Source organism: Typopeltis vanoorti, chromosome 2, assembly GCF_054136105.1.
Source record: "Typopeltis vanoorti isolate ZY-2024b chromosome 2, IOZ_Tvanoo_1.0, whole genome shotgun sequence".
NCBI lineage: Eukaryota > Metazoa > Arthropoda > Arachnida > Uropygi > Thelyphonidae > Typopeltis > Typopeltis vanoorti.
The window spans coordinates 162,021,397-162,039,181 of NC_143550.1; the positions used below are offsets into that span (position 1 = coordinate 162,021,397).

The 17,785-nt window shown below is 35.8% G+C and overlaps 1 protein-coding gene across 8 annotated transcripts in view; it reads right to left on the minus strand.

Annotated features, from left to right (window-relative positions):
• Positions 1–17,785, minus strand: part of LOC150109587 (tensin-1-like) — a 540,448-nt gene that overhangs the window by 278,785 nt on the left and 243,878 nt on the right. For all 8 annotated transcript variants that reach the window (XM_090413690.1, XM_090413698.1, XM_090413682.1 and 5 more), the window contains 3 exons: positions 15,915–16,037; positions 14,699–14,763; positions 5,244–5,327 (listed from right to left, as the gene is read on the minus strand). In XM_090413690.1, the coding sequence (XP_090269816.1) occupies positions 5,244–5,327; positions 14,699–14,763; positions 15,915–16,037 (272 nt within the window). The remainder of the gene's footprint in view (positions 1–5,243; positions 5,328–14,698; positions 14,764–15,914; positions 16,038–17,785) is intronic.

The following is a 17,785-nucleotide window of genomic DNA, read 5'->3' on the forward strand; positions in this document are numbered from 1 at the left end:
AATCTTTTCTTTATCAATTCCCAACTCATCTGTATCATTCACCACCATCATGAAGCATTCAAATACAACACAATTAATTCTCTACATTAAAATTTACATGTATTATATTATCTATTACTGAAATGCAAAGTTGGGAAGCACTATAACGAATACAGGATGTTGCAGCTTTGCAAGAGAACTTGAACAGACTAGGTAAATGGGCAAGTGAGTGGGTTTATCAGTTCAATCCAATTCACTAATGTTGCAAAGTGTAAGCTTTTAAAATTCAGGAATCAAAGATGGGATGAAGAGTACACAATTCATAGGGATCTCTTATAGGGTGTTGAAGAGGAGATCTATGATCATCCCTAGAAAGGACTGAAAATTTTGGGAACACACTGCTAAAATTGTGAGAACAGCACAAGAGATTATGGCAGTGATAAGACACTGATGTGCAGAAATAAGGAGGTTATGGTTCCATTGTGGATCAAGCCACATATGGATTACTGGGCATGGATTGGGTCACCTCATTTTCAAAAGGATGAAGAGATACTCGAAAGGGTATAGAGGCAACAGACTATGATTATTTCTGTTCTCTAGAATATTAATTAAGAAAATAGATTGAGGAAATGCAATTTTCAGAATCTAGTGGATAGGAAGGCAATAAGATTAAGACATAAAAGTTGGTAAAGGGATTATTATTAGATTAATTTCTATGAGGTTTTTCACAGAATGAGAATAGACAAAGAAATAACAAAGAAAGAGACCATCCCTGGTAACTGTATAAGGAGGATATGAGCAAAGAGTGAAGGGTAGGTTTTAGGAAGTGACAGGTAGGTTTTAGAATAAAGAGCATTACATGTTTGGAATACATTAACTGAAAGTTTGGTGAGTGCAGAGAGATGGTGTGAATACATTTAAGGCAAGGTATAAGTGTGTGTGTGTGTGTGTGTGTGTGTGTGTGTGTGTGTGTGTGTGTGTGTGTGTGTGTGTGTGTGTGTGTGTGTGTGTGTGTGTGCGCGCGCGAGTGAGTGAGACATCATGATGATAATAATAAAATAATAATAAACAGCAAACAGATTATTGAAACAAGAGCACACTCTATAGAATGGCATTATTTTATCCTCCTTCAACTCCCTGGGCACTTTTCTAGAAGCTAAACATTCACTAATAGCAAGTCAACAGAGCTGTCAGTTCCTTAGTGCATTCTTTTAAAACAGTGCTTCCCAAACTTATGGATGTTAAGGCCCCTTTTGGAAAAATTAAAATATTTCACGGCCCCCATTGGAAAAAATATTCGTAATACAGACATATATTATTATAATATTTATTGTATTTATTCAATACAAAATATACACAGCGAATATTGCAAAAATCAAATGTAAATATTACATTTTTAGCATCTTACATACACATTTGACATGCACATTATCTTATATTTTTATATAGATAGATATATTGTTATTGTAGATTTGCAGTATGAGCACATGAAATGTAAAACGATCAGTAATAAACAAATAATTTTATGTTTTTAATAAGAATTAAAGACATAAAAGAAGTTTAGTAACAATTTAATGTGATGGATGTGTTTCAATACTACTACACAAAAAGGTCAATACCAGGTGAAATATTTGAAACTGCAATTCTTAGATTTCTTTCTAATGCTTCCATTGATAAGCAGGACCTGTGTTTATTTTTAATTACCAATAACAATGAAAATGCTGTTTCATAAAGGTATGTAGATGTGAAAGGAATTAGCATATTGAAGGCTGCATTTGCTAATGAAGGACATTCTTTTTGTCATTGAATCCAAAATTCGTATAAATCACTGTTAACAAATTCTGATTTGAGGGTTGAATCTGCTCTCATATCAATTAGTTCTTCTTGGGATGATCATGAAGGATTGCTAAATTGTAGAGAAGGAGCAAATGGTGTTCTAATCCAATTATATTCTTTATCTTCATTCAAACTAGGAAAATATTTTTTGAAAAAAACAACAGAATTTGTGAGGTGGTTAATTATTATCCTTTTATTTTCTTTTGATAGTAAAATGTTATTTTCTTTAACACATGCATGAAAAGAAGTAAACATTTCTGTTTTATTATCCTTAAAACTTTTTAACCATGCAGAAAGTTTACTTTGAGATGCTTGCAGTTTAATGTTTAGTGTTAATATATTAGTGCTTTTTCCTTGCATTTCCAAAGATTCAATTCATTAACTTTTTCAAAAAATTCTGACAGATAAGAAATGAAACACAACCAATTTTGATCGCTAAAATGAGATGCTAATATAGGAATCTTATCAAAAAGAAAAATTCGTAGTTCATCTTTCAATATTAAAACTCATTTAGAACTTTTCTGCAGGACAACCACCTTACTTCTGTGTGATATAAAAGAGTGTCATAATTGGAATCCATCTCTTGGCATAAAATACGAAACAGTCTTGTATTAGTAGCAACTTTTTATATAATTAACTATAGTAGAAACTTCTGATAACACTTTAGTCAGTGAATCTTCCATCAATACCTTTGAAATGAAACTTAGATGAATAAGGATATATTTAGTGCTGAAATTATCAAGTGCTAAAATATGCAGGAAGCAAAATTTGTGAACCAACACCTATATGTGTTTTTTTCCATTAAAATATAAAAAATAACAAAAAGGAAATAATAAATAATAAAAATTAAATACGTTTCTTTTAAGATAAAAAAAACTACTTAGTCTTAAAACATTTTAAGACTAAGTAGATTAGTATTAAAAACTAATCTACTCAACAAAACTAATGGCCACCAAGAGAGCTGTAGTCCACAGTTTTAGAAGCGTTCTCTTAAAATATATGCTAAAATCCCATTGCCTTATTCACTTCTAGAATAGTAAGTTTTCAAAATACATCAGTACTTCTAAACCTTCAACCTCCCTGTTGCAGAAATAAAACCTGCTTTTTCAGGATGAAATACAACAATAAATTGCTCACTAAATAGCTCCAGTATGTCATCTGTATTGATCATTCAACTCTCATTTCATCTCACAGGTCATTTATCCACAATCATTTTCCTCCTAGCTATATAACAAAAGAAATCTTTAGTCATCTCAGCAAGTCAGATGAAAACATTTCATCTGACATGCTGTGCTAATCTCTTCTCACATTCTATTTTTGTATTATTATTATTATTATTCAGGCCTCCATGGAGTCAAAAGCCTCATCGTGGGAGGTCCTTCCTAAGAAACACAAAGTCTATCAAGACTCATTGCGTGGAGGTGTCCCCGAGAAACACAAAGTCTATCATACCACTCCTTAAACTCATTGACCGTTCTTGCTCTCGCCACTCCATCAGGCAATGCATTCCATGGTTCAACCACCCTCTATGCAAAGAAACCACTCCTCACCTTCCTGTTCACAGTTTCCTTTTGTAACTTCCAGGGATGGCCTCTTGTCATCACTCCTTCCCGCTGTTCAATCCTCCTCACAACTAACATTGTTAGTTATGAGGAGGATTGATATCCCCTTCAAATCCTGGGGACCAAATTTGAGAACAATAGTCTAAGTGTGGTCTGATCAGAGACTTATACAATGGAATGATAACCCTTTTATCTCTGCAGGTCGGTGTCCTTCTCATTATTGCAGCAATCCTCTGTGTTACCTTCACCACCTTTGCAATATGTCCCCTAAATTTCAGGTTTCTATCAATCATCAACCCCAGATCTCTTGTCTCCCCTACTTCCTCCTGTATAACTACTCCCATAGAGTATGCAGTGTCCCATCGATGTTTCTCCCAAACCTCAAGACCTTACATTTTGCTGCATTAAACCAACACTCCATTCATTTTCCCATCTATCTAGCTTATTCAAATCCTCTTGCAGGGCTGCCGCATCTACGCTATTACTAATAATCCTTCCCAGCTTCGCATCATCCGCAAACAACTGAATATCCCCCTTGCAATCCACTGACAATGTCATTGATATAAAGGTTAAACAATATAGTTCCCAGTACTGAGTGTGGGACCCCACTTGTAACCCTCGGCTTCCTTGAAACTGCCCCACCATACACAACTCTCTGATACCTATCAGACAGCCAATCCTGAATCCAGTTGACCAATCTGACATCCAGAGCCATGTGCTGCAACTTAAATATCAGCTTATCATGTAGCACCCTGCCAAATGCCTTCGCTAAATCTAAGAAAATTGCAGTATATGCCTTTCCCTCATCTAATGCGCTTGTAACTTTATCATAAAAGACTAGCATATTCCTAAAACAAGAGCGCCCCTTCACAAATCCATGTTGACTCTCACAGATAACATTACCCTCATCTGCCCAATGCTGTATTCCTTCACTACTTTCTCCAAGATCTTAACAATTACTGGACACACAAACTGGCCTATAATTAGACACTTCCAGTCTGCTACCACCCTTATGCAATGGCACTATCTTACCTTCTTTCCATTCCATGGGCACCTTTCCCGCAGCCAGACTTTCATTGAAAAGCCAGGTCAAAGACACTGTCTGTTCTCTAGCACATTCTCAAAACTCGTGGTGAAATACCATCCAGTCCCACAGCTCTACTGACATCCAGAGTACTCAGTATTTGAAACACACTCTACTCCTGTACCTCTAAACCTCGAACCTGCCCTATCTCTCTAGTATTAAAACTGACTCCTCCAGGATGAAATACTCCAATAAAGTATTCATTGAACAATTCCACTATGTCTTTTGCATCAGTCACTCTATTCCCATTTTTATCCCGCAATATCATTCTTTCACAGTCGTTTCTCCTCCTACTGGACACATAGCTAAAGTATTAGTATTAGCTAAAGTATAAAGCATGGTGTTCCTTACCATACTAGTTACTTTCTGGCTTGAGTTCTTATATTCTTCATGCTACTACTCTCTTTATACTTCTTCCATAATCTCTTTTTCATCTGCAGTTCCTGTTTGATTTCATTAGTCATCTACTTTATACCAAATTGTATTATCTTTTTCATTTGAAGATGCAGTTTCCATTGCTGCTGACAAATGTTTCTTAACTAGCTTCCATGCATTGTTGACATCTTTCTCTCTTTCAATTCTTCCATGTATGGAACTGCTTTCTGCTGATTTTGATGATTATTATAGTCATCTGCCTTATAACACACACACACAAAAGCAAATTATGAAGTTGAATGAATATAATAAGAATTTAAGTAGAATTTTTGTATTTCATTTTGAAACAACTTAAAGATTAAATAAAACATATAAAAACAAATTTTTATAACTAAATTCAGAGTTACCTTTTCTGTGAAGGATGCATTGTGTTGGAAAGTTTATAATCATAAAACCTCTTCATTGCAAACCTATCCAATGCCTGATCAGCACTTTAAATGAAAAAAAATCAAGTAAGTAATATTTATTATACAAAAACATATTGTTTTAATTGTACATCTCAAATATTCTTCTATTCATAACAAGAAAGCAAAATGAAATATGTATATTATCACTAATAATTGACAAAGATTTTTTCTTAAATAATAAATTACATCATAACCACAGTACCTTAATAAAATGAAAGTACAGATATTTCATACTGAAATAACAGTACATCATCAGTGTGTAGAAACAAGCAATCAAAGGAACCGGAATACAAAGTACATACTGCAGTCAGTGGCTTAAAATTAAAAACTATTAATAAATAATAATATTTATTCATATTTATTAATATTAATAAATAATATTATTAACAATATTATTAAAAACTATTTTTTTGATTACTTAAATTAAGGGGATATTAAATCCCACATAGTTTTAAAACCGAATAAGAAACTCAAAGATTGGAATCAGAGAGTTTCTTGCCAAATATAGTAAACTATAAAGTATCGGCGACACTAGCGTTAGCCAATGCAAGTGATCCCAGTACGTAGTACAATACCGGACGACTCGTTGCAAAGGTGGGGGAAGTTCAGATCGCTATTCTTAGGTATTTTCCATAATGTAAGAACACATTTCCTAGGAAATGTATGCTGTTATTACATTATGGAGGGAGGTCACTAGACCGGTTTGAGCCTTTTTTGAGGCTTCATCAGTGAGTAGCTAGAAAAAAGGCTGAAACCGGTCTGGGTAGTGACCTCCCTCCATAATGTAATAACAGCATACATTTCCTAGGAAATGTGTTCTTACATTATGGAAAATACCTAAGAATAGCGATCTGAACTTCCCCCACCTTTGCAACGAGTCGTCCGGTATTGTACTACGTACTGGGATCACTTGCATTGGCTAACGCTAGTGTCGCCAATACTTTATAGTTTACTATATTCGGCAAGAAACTCTCTGATTCCAATCTTTGAGTTTCTTATTCGGTTTTAAAACTATGTGGGATTTAATATCCCCTTAATTTAAGTAATGTTTTCATTGCCGAAATGAAGCTTATTAGCTCTTTATACTTAAGTAACTTAATGGTTGCACCTGTTTGGAAAACTCGTTCGCAGAATATATAAGTTCTTTTCGCTATACACTTCTGTATTAGGTCTAGCTACTCACTGATGAAGCCTCAAAAAAAGGCTGAAACTGGTCTGGGTAGTGACCTCCCTCCATAATGTAATAACAGCATACATTTCCTAGGAAATGTGTTCTTACATTATGGAAAATACCTAAGAATAGCGATCTGAACTTCCCCCACCTTTGCAATGAGTCGTCCGGTATTGTACTACGTACTGGGATCACTTGCATTGGCTAACGCTAGTGTCGCCGATACTTTATAGTTTACTATATTCGGCAAGAAACTCTCTGATTCCAATCTTTGAGTTTCTTATTCGGTTTTAAAACTATGTGGGATTTAATATCCCCTTAATTTAAGTAATGTTTTCATTGCCGAAATGAAGCTTATTAGCTCTTTATACTTAAGTAACTTAATGGTTGCACCTGTTTGGAAAACTAGTTCGCAGAATATATAAGTTCTTTTCGCTATACACTTCTGTATTAGGTCTAGCTACTCACTGATGAAGCCTCAAAAAAGGCTGAAACTGGTCTGGGTAGTGACCTCCCTCCATAATGTAATAACAGCATACATTTCCTAGGAAATGTGTTCTTACATTATGGAAAATACCTAAGAATAGCGATCTGAACTTCCCCCACCTTTGCAATGAGTCGTCCGGTATTGTACTACGTACTGGGATCACTTGCATTGGCTAACGCTAGTGTCGCCGATACTTTATAGTTTACTATATTCGGCAAGAAACTCTCTGATTCCAATCTTTGAGTTTCTTATTCGGTTTTAAAACTATGTGGGATTCAATATCCCCTTAATTTAAGTAATGTTTTCATTGCCGAAATGAAGCTTATTAGCTCTTTATACTTAAGTAATTTTTTTGATGGTTACATAAGATAAGAATCTCCAAAACTTTTGGGAGAGAGAGAGACAATTGTTCCTATTCAGATTTGGCCGATGTAAAAGGGCTTCACAACTTTCTTTGAAAAGGCGTTCATATTTAAACCGGCTTCTATGGAGAAGACGAGCTTCATTCCACTGGATACTGTGTTTAGTGTCAATACTATGCTATGCAAGACCAGACTTTATTATTATTATTCCGGGCAACTCCAAGGAGTCTACAGACTCATCGAGGGAGGCCCTGATATCATGTCAAGAACAACTATTCGACATTCACACAGTATCTATCATACCTCACCTTGAACTCATTCACAGTCATAGCACCCACAACAGACTCTGGCAGCTTATTCCACTCATTCACCACTCTCCAAGTAAAAAACCTAGCTCTAACACCCCTGCTAACCACATTCTTGCCCAGCTTCCATGTAGGAAGCTGGGCAAGAATGTTTCATGAGGTTTTTTAAGGTTTCATGTATTAGATATAATATTGATGTTCATTAATTCTCTTTTCCACTGAACACCTGTTTGTTCAAAGTATGTTAGATTACATTCACATGGTATCTAGTAAACACCAGCTAATGATAGAGGTGCCAGTTTGTCTTTTGTAGATGACAAACAGATGAGAAATTTTGTTGATTGGAAAATATGTGGGAAATGATACTTCTTCAAAATTCTACCAATTGGTTCTGAGATGCCAGAAATATAAGGGATTAGAATCCTGAGGTGCTGGAACATAGGAGTCAATTATCTGCTGGATTTGATTAGGGTTGTAACCATTAAATTCCATTAACGTTTTGATAGTGAGAAGTTCTTGTTGTAAGCTTGAGGGAGAGGAGCACATCTTATGTGCTCTATTAATTAAAGACCTGATAACACCAATTTTTTGAGAGGTGTGATGAGCAGACCTTTGATGAATGTATCTGCCAGTAAAGGTAGGTTTTCGATAAACACTTGTTGATAAATTAACGGAGGCTGTGCGTGTAAGACAGATGTCTAGGAATAATAAACTATCAGTATTTGCTTTTTCCATGGTGAACTGAATGCGTGGGTGAAGGCTATTGATCTATTGTAGGAAAGTGGCAAGTTCATTTTCAGAATGAGGCCAAATAGCAAAGACGTCATCAACATAATGAAACCAGTAAGAGGGTTGAGGATGAATGGATGAAAACAAGGTATCTTCCAGATGGTTCAAAAAATAGTTTGCCAAAGGTGGAGAATACCCATGTGGAGAATACAAAAGGTGGAGGGCTTACCCATGGCAGTACTTTAACTTGTCTATGGATCTTGTTTTTCTGGCTGAAATATCCTGATATAACAAATTCAAAAATCTTTGCAATATCAGGAGGGTAATCATCACATAGTAAATTAACAGTGTCAGATAATGGAATGTTGTAAAGAGGGAAACAATGTCAAAGCTGTCTATCAAATTCAACTATTGTACAGGTAGCCTTCAGTTTACGATGGTTCAATTTACGCTGATTCACAATAACGCGGCTAGTAGGCACTCTAGTGTTTGAGTGTTTACCGAGCTACTATGACATATATGTATCAAACCCAGTTTTACTGTTGCATCTACCTAATTGTTCTATTTAATTTTTTTACATACATGCGTATTTAAAATGATAAAGTACGTAATTACATACCATGTCTGATAAAAGAAGTGCAGAAAAGTTAGCAGAACTTGGTGTTAAGTAGGTGCGGAAATCAATCACACTTGAAAAGAAGATGGAGGTGATTCGAAGAATGGAAGATGGCCAGACACGTGCTAACGTGTCTGCCCATCTATGACGCATGTATGAACTTACCTCCATCAACTGTTACTACAATTATGAAAAATGCAGATAGAATAAAACAGTCTGCACAACAATCTATGGCAGTACTAAATGCAAAACATGTAAGTTAAAGAAGGTAAACTTCATGGAAAAATTATTATCATTATGGGTGGAATGACTTGAATCAGAAAAACATTCCTCTGATGCAGGCAGTATAACTGAGAAAGCAAAAACAATTTTTGAGGATATTAAAAAGACAGATAGAGGCGAAGAAACATTTTTAGGAAGCAAAGATTGGTTCGTGAGATTTAAGTCTCGAAGTAAGTGCCAACAGTGTCAAATTATGTGGTGAGGTGGCAAGTGCAGATGTTGTGGCAGCGGCTGCTTTTCCTAAAGAATTTCAAGACTGTGTAGAACAAGGAAGTTATCCTTATGATCTCATTTTTAATATTGATGAGACTGGGCTCTACTGGAAAAAATTGTCAATTCGCACCTTCATTTCCTGTGAAGAACGTTCCACTCCAGGTTTTAAAGCTGCAAAGGATAGACTTACGTTTTTGTTGGATGCAAATGTCTCCGGAACTTTGAAGCTTAAACCAATGTTGGTGTATGCACCATTCACAGACACTAGGTGCCTTCAAAGGTCTAAAAGCCTTTCTATTGAAAATGGAACAAGAAAGCTTGGGTTACACAAGATGTTTTTATAGATTGGTACACAAATTATTTTTGTCCTACCATGCTTCACTTCTGTAAAGAAAATGATTTGTCGGCCAAGGCATTGCTTCTCTTGGATAATGCCCCTGGACATCCTCAAAACCTTGCTGAAGTAAGAACACCGTTGGATGTCGAGGTTGTTTACATGCCCCCAATACACAACATCGCTTTTGCAACCGATGGATCAGGGGATTATATCAATATTCAAAGCCAATTACCTCCGTATAATATTTATGGAAATGGTAAGTCTTGGACACTTCAGGAAAAACTATTAAAGACTATTAACAGTCATTCGATATTTTGAAGGGCATTAACAACATCAAGGCAGCTTGGAACAAAGTGTCAGCAAAGTGTTTAAAAGGCGCATGGCGAAAACTTCTACGAGCATTTATGCATGACTTCGAGGAATTAGAGCAAGAGGAGAATATTATCAAAGACATTACCAAGGTTGCACGAGAGGTGGGATTGGATGATATTACAGCTGAAGATGTGACAGAAGTCTTAGAGAGCCATGATAAACCGCTTTCCAATGAAGACTTAAAAGAATTAGCCAAACAATTAAGTCAACATCCACAGGAGGATAAAAAAACCGAAGAAGGTCCTCTGAGAGATATAAAAACGGCCGATTTGCAGCATATCTTTGCAAGCATAGAGACATTGACTGATGAACTCTGTGAAATGGATCACGATTGGAAACGGAATGCGAACGTAAAAAGGAATGTAATCGCATCTATTCGACCTTATAATGAACTCCTCAAAGAAAGAAAAGAAAAGAAAATCTAGGCAGTTAACACTGGATATTTTTTTCAAAAAAAAATGCAGGTGACCTGAAACTTCAACATAGAAATATAAGTAATATCTTTTCAAAGTTTCATATTTTTTGTATATAATTTTGTTTTGTTTTCATTATTGATCATTTTATTTTAACAAATATATATGTATGTATTATCAAAACTTTAAATATAATAATGTTACACATACTTCATGTGCATATTTTTTGACTGCGTGGAACATAACTTTACCTCCCATTAAAATTAGGTTCGTTTTTATGCCGATTCAGTTTACAATCATTTTTCAGGAACGAAAGTGATGCGTAAACCGAGGGCTGCCTCTATTTGAATATCCTTGATTTTCTCAAGAAAATGTGTGGAATTATTGATGAATGATCTGAATGAATGAACAAAAATTTAGCAATTTTATAGGTGGGAGAGTCAATACAATTCATGATGAGTTACTGGATAAGATAACCTTCTTTATGAATTTTTGGAAGGCTATTTAAACGAGAAGTTTTTCCAAAATGAGTGTGCAACTTGTCCACAGTATTTTGATCCCAGCTAACAACTTCATCAAGCAGCTTATTTAATTGTTTAATTTGCATTTATGTAGGGTTATAATTAATTTCTTGATATGTGGAGGTATCCTGTAAAAGGCAGTCTATTTTCCTCTCATAGTCAGCCTTATCCATTACCACTACAGCTTTTCCTTTATCTGCTTTCGAAATAGACATATTGCCAATTTTTTTTAATGAAAATAGTGCACGAGTTTCAGCACTAGATAAGTTACATGAAGATAATTTGCTTTTTGATTAAAGATTTTTTCTATTTATTATAGCGATATTACTGCATCACAAAGTATTTTAAATATGGAATGAGTTTATGATACTCATTCATAAATGCCTAACAATGTGAAAATCAAGTCTAAAGGATGAAAAGCTTGAATAATCCAGAAAGAAAAGATCCGCCATCTCTGTATGGAACCAGTTAACTTTTTTATTTCAGAAATGAGGTGTTTTGATTTACAGCCAAAGCAACTAAGGCTGTGAAAATGTATCATGTCATGATAATTGTTGTTCATGCATGTGCCAGCAAAGGTTGGTCGATTGGTAGAGCCTCTGCTACTAATGGCTTGCAAAATGTTAAGCAAGTTTGAGCACGGTTAGTAATTGGAAGGGAATCAATCGTGCGATGAGTCTTTGGACTCCCTGAAGGTGTCACATAATAATAATAATAATAATAATAATAATAATAATAATCTGTTGTTCTGGTCAATTTGCCTATTTCATTGTAATAAGTTCTGAGTGCTCTAAATGAGTTCTTAACTCTTATCTGAGTTCTCTTAACAATATCCATGATCAATCCTCAAAACATGTTTGGAATAAATCTGATGCCTTGATATTTCTCGGCTAACGCCTTTTATTCCCTTATAGGGAGTAGATAAGGCCTTTATATCCTATCTAGCTTTTGGAGACTGAGTGGGCAATTTAATCTCCACCGGTAGCCAACCAGAGATAGCTGGCCCATGTCTATCACTAATTATAGCAGCCACTGATGAAGAGGCTGGCAAACAAGAGCTGCCATCTCTTGGTATCTAACCCTAACAAGATATGTTACTGTCTGAAATAATGTGGGTACTATGGTCAATTTTCTTGAGTTTATGGGATAAAAAACCCAAGTTTCTGGGAGAGAAAACCCACTTGCCCATGCCAGAGATCGACCAACTCAGGAATCAGTCGAAGAAAGGCTTTGAAAAAGTTCCTCCAGTCAGCGACTAGACTTGAACTTAAGTCTGACTTTGAGCGACCAAGCGCAGAGGATGCAAGAGCCACTTCCACTAAGACACAGACACATGCACGCACACACACACACATATATATATATTTAATATTGATACCATAGACAAGAGTTTGAGGGTCCTATAGGCACATCAGTGCCATGTGTGGGGTGAAGAGGACTAAGATAGAAGTTTATTGATTTTTTTTTTCTTTTTATTGTTATCATTATTAACATTTAACCTTCATGGAGTCAGAGACTCATTGTGGTAGGTACACACTACATACAACTGTGCTTTAAACTAATTCAATGTGTCTACACCCACAACACTTTCACTCTCCATGAAAAAAAACCTACTCCTCACACCCTCCATATATAGTTCCCAGTGATGGCCTCTTGTTCTATCCTCCCTCTCCCATTCTATGAAAAATCTCTTCCATGTCAACCCAATAACAACCCCACTAGTTTATATGTCTCAATCATATCCCTTCTATTCATGAGGCTCTACAACTTACATTATTTCAATCTGTCCTCGTACTCCACATTCCAAAGACCACCTTTGTGAATTTTCTCTGGACCCTTTCCAACATATCCTCATCACCATGAAAATCCAGCAACTAAATATGTGCACAATAATCCATGTGAGGTCTGATCAAGGCTATATACAATGGCATCATAACCTCTGTATTTCTGCATGTCAGGGTCATCCGCATCATTTGCCAATGTGATCTCTGTTTTTTAAAGAGTTGCATGTTGCAGTTGTTTAGAAATACTTCTTGAGGAAGGCTGTTCCAGATGATAGAGGTGGAGAGAATAAAAAAGGATGAACAGAAGCAGGTTTAGAGTGTTTGCAGTTGTGCAGTAAAGGGGTGCCAGGCAACTCCAGCTCTTGTATTAGCAGGTGCAACAGAAAGTGGAGGAATGATGGTTGCCAATTCTCTGGAGAGTGACCATGGAAGTGACCTGTAGAATAGATACAGTGCTAAAACAATGCACCCGTGAGATAGAGGTTCAAGTGAGTCTGTAAGACAGGGATCATCTCTGAGACTAACTGCACAGTTTTGGATGGCATCAAAAATTGTAAGGGAAGTTTAAGGTGTACCACTCCAAACATGTGAGCAGTATTCTAAACATGGAAGAATTTGGGATTTGTATATAGTGAAGGTTGGGTTGGGTGTAAAACAGGCTTTTGAATGAAAAAGAATGCCTAGTTTCTTGGATGCTGAGGAGGCTGTTGTCCAAGCAAAGAGATCTGATCTTGTCTGGTGATTTGTGTATTACTGAGGATAAAGGTGAGTGAGTTGGGATGTCTTTTGCAAAATAAAAGGCAAGACTGTGTTTTGATGGCATTGAACATAACAAGGTTGTCCTTGCCCTACTGGAAGATAGCATGTAGATCAATATTTAAGGCACTGGTTGTAAGTGATCTTGTAGCTAGCCTAGGATATCAGAATACTGCATGGTTTATCAAATGAGTGAGATGAATGGAGAGTACTATTGTCTGCAAAAGCTATGGGTGGGATTAATGGTTATTGTGAGTAGATCAGTAATGTACAAGAGAAAGAGACTAGGTGATAGGACATAGGCTCCAGTATTTATAGTGAAGCTCTAAGAGAGGGAGCCATTCACCATGACTCATAAAAAATGACCAGAAAGAAAGCTGGCTACCCAATTACAGAGGCAATTTGTTTAGCAGGCCTCATTTCCACAAATGGTCAATAGTTTTGGAAATGTCAAAGGCAACAGCACAAGTTTCTCCAAACCTTTCCACAGTATGTGTCCAGTGGTGGGTGATGTAAACTACAAGGTCAGCTGTGGATCTTGAATGGTTAAATTCAAGATCTGGTGGTCACTGATTAATTTGTGGGCCTCTAAGTAGTTGACCCCTTTAAGAAGTAGAGGACTTGGCTATTGATGACTTTTTCCTTTATTTTGGAAAAAACAGAGATGATGGCAATTGGATGGTAGTTTGACAGGAGACTTCTATCACCCTTTTTTTTTAATTCTGAAGTGGAAAATGCCATGTATGGTCTCTGAAATAGCAACCGAAGTCTCTGCTCCGGAGACCATACATGGCATTTTCCACTTCGGATCTCCAATAAGCCAGGCGATCGTATTTCACTAGGCATCTACCACTTAGTGTCTAGCTGGTATTTCCTCTAACTAAGAAGACTATTCTCCTTTGTGGTGGGAATACTTGCTGCTTTCACCAGACCCTGTTTTACTTTATGAGTCCTCATATAACAAATATAAAATATCCAAAGGAATAAATCTGATTTCATGTTTTGTTATAAAAAAGAAATGATATTATCTAAACAAAATATAGTTACCTAGCACAAATATTGCTATAGTGCATATATGCTGCAATAACAACACCTGTTCTTCCTTTATCGCCCTATATAAAATTAAAAACAGTCACATTATAATATTTAATAATCAAAATATAATGTAAACTTGAAATACTCAGCAGAATATGTTGTGCACATTTTATTATGTGCACAACATATTCTCTATAAAGAACTATTTCTCTCATCGTAAAGAATCCATATGTAGATGCAGAATGTTCTGGCTTGATACTTAATAATAACTCTTTCATGTGTCATACAAATAATGCTTCTTCCATTGAATACTTTGTCAACATTAAAACAGCATAACACTTCAATTTTACAGGTATTTTATTCAAGTGTATTTTTCTGACGAACAAGCCATGTACTTCACTACATGACGTTTCATTTGGTAGTGGAGATGTGAAAATTTTTATTGTTATTATTATTATTATTATTATTATTATTATTATTATGTGACACCTCCAAGGAGTCCAAAGACTCATCAAAAGAGGGAACCTGCTCTACAGCTCTCCATCTATACCACTCAACCCAATCCACCAACTACAATGAAACACATCATCTACACCAATGCCATCTACCCACCATCACCACCACTACTAGTATTTTCACAGACAATCACAAACATCCATGTCCAAGGCAGGATTCAAACCTGCAGCCTTTTGGCTGGAGAGTGGATATGTTAACCACTTGGCCAACCAGGCAAGTGGTTAACATATTGGCTTTCCCACTACCTCCACTATTTTAGCACAGTTTTTACCACTGCAGATCACTGCATTTCATCTCCTTTGACCAAAATGCATAACTCTGCACTTGACATATTGGCTGTCAAGTGCAGAGTTAATGATAAGTATTCAGGATTGATACTAACCTGAGTACTCTTGATTGCTTGCCTGACAATGTCAGCTGGCATAATCAATTTGTACAATATTAAGAAGAAGTGAAAGTTATTGTATTAATGTTTATTTTTACAATGATAAATACTCATTTAATAAAAGTTCATTCTTTTGATTGTATATTTATATTATAAATAATATAAAAGTGGCTACTCAGAGGGATCTAGTGAGAATTATAAGTTATATTCAGAAACAAGTGATACATATTATATGACATCCAGAACATTGTACATCAGTCAAGATAGTTTCGAATAATAAAAAGTTTACTATAAATCACAAAGGTGAACAAAACTATTTTAACTCACCTTTGAATGTAAAACAGCAATATGTTGTGGATCTGACATTAGCCAAGCATCTAAAGCTTTGCATATACTACATAACCTTTCTAATGGTGGAGCTAGATACTGGGGCCAGCCAAAGTCCAACACCTGTTTTTAAATTCACAAAGTATGTTCATTCAGATTTTTCTTTTTTAACACTTGGTGACAAGAAAATTAACAAACTATGGATATATGTTTTTAATGAAGAATTTCATTAAAAGCATACACCCATTAATACAGGCATTTGATTATCTGTACTATAATAAGATATTCTTCAGTTCCAGTAAGAGGTTTGAGCAGAATTATTGAGCAAATATTATTGAGCAAAATATTAACAGCCAAATGAATAAACTTATTTATTTTGGTTTTGTGGCATTGTGTGTATACCATTAAAATTAAAACAAACAATGTAATCCAACTGCATAATTTTGGAAGACAGTTGGAAATCTGAATTCTACAGTTTCAGTAACATTCCAAAGTGAAACCAAACTGAACAAATCATCAATTAGAAATCTGATGCATGTGATGTAACATCAAGATTGATAATGTATAGTACATTATAACATCAAACAATATCAGATTAATGTGGTTTTATTCTAAGGAATAAAAGGTAAGAGATTCTGTAATTTCTGATTAAATGTAAAAATAAGCTTACAATCTTAATCGCTTTGAATACTTGAAAATATGATTTATGGGCTTATAAATATTCTCTCTATATATATTTATAATATGTGAAAGTGGAAAATATATATTTTACTTTACAAGCCTTTAATAAGACCATATTGGAACTACTGTGCACAGATATGGTCACCTGGTTCTGAGGAGAACCAGGGAATCGGGAAACAATTGAAAAGATCCAAAGTAGGTAACTAACCAAAGTGAAGACTGGCCTATGAAATTGCAAGAGGACAGATTGATTCAAAGTTTGATGAACAGATAAGAGAGGAAATATAACAGAAACATGCAATTTAGTAAGGTACAGATAAAGTACCGATACAACTGGGGTTAGGAAGCATTTGAGACCCAGATTGTTTTCATGGTATGAGCTACCACTAGATGTTATTATTATGATTCAGACCTCCATGCAGTCAAAAGACTCATTGTCGGAGATCCTTCTAGAAAATATAAAGTCTGTCATACCACTCCTTGAACTCATTGACCATTTATGCTCTAACCACTCTATCAGGCAATGCACTACACAGTTCAACCACCTTCCATGCAAAGAAACCACTCCTCATCCTCTTGCTCACAGCTTCCTTTCGTAACTTCTAGGGATGGCCCTTGCCATTGCATCTTCCTCTAACTATTTAGAGGTAGTTACAGGGTCGACACTGGGAGTTCCTTCCCCAGTGTCGACCCTGTAACTACCTCTAAACATTTTAAATGTCTCAATGACATCAGCTCTCCTTCTTCTATCTAATAAACTCTGCAGTCCACATTCCCTCAGCCGATCCTCATAACTCACATTGTACAGTCCTGATATCATCTTTGTTATCTGCCTCTGTATCCTTTCCACAGTTAAGTTATCCCCTGAAAAATCCTGGGGACCAAATTTGAGAAAAATAGTCCAATTGTGGTCTGATCAAGGCTTTATACAATGGAATGACAGCTCTTTATCTCTGCAGGTCAGCATCATTCTCAGTAGTGCAGCAATCCTCTGGTTACCTTCACCACCTTTGCAATATGTTCCCTGAATTTCTGATTTCTATCAATAATCACCCATAGATCTCTTGTCTCCCCTACTTCCTCCAGCACAGCTCCTCCAATTCAGTATGCAGCCTCCTATCGATGTATCCCAAACTCCAAGACTTTACATTTTGCTGTATTAAACCGACACCCCCATTCATTTGCCTATC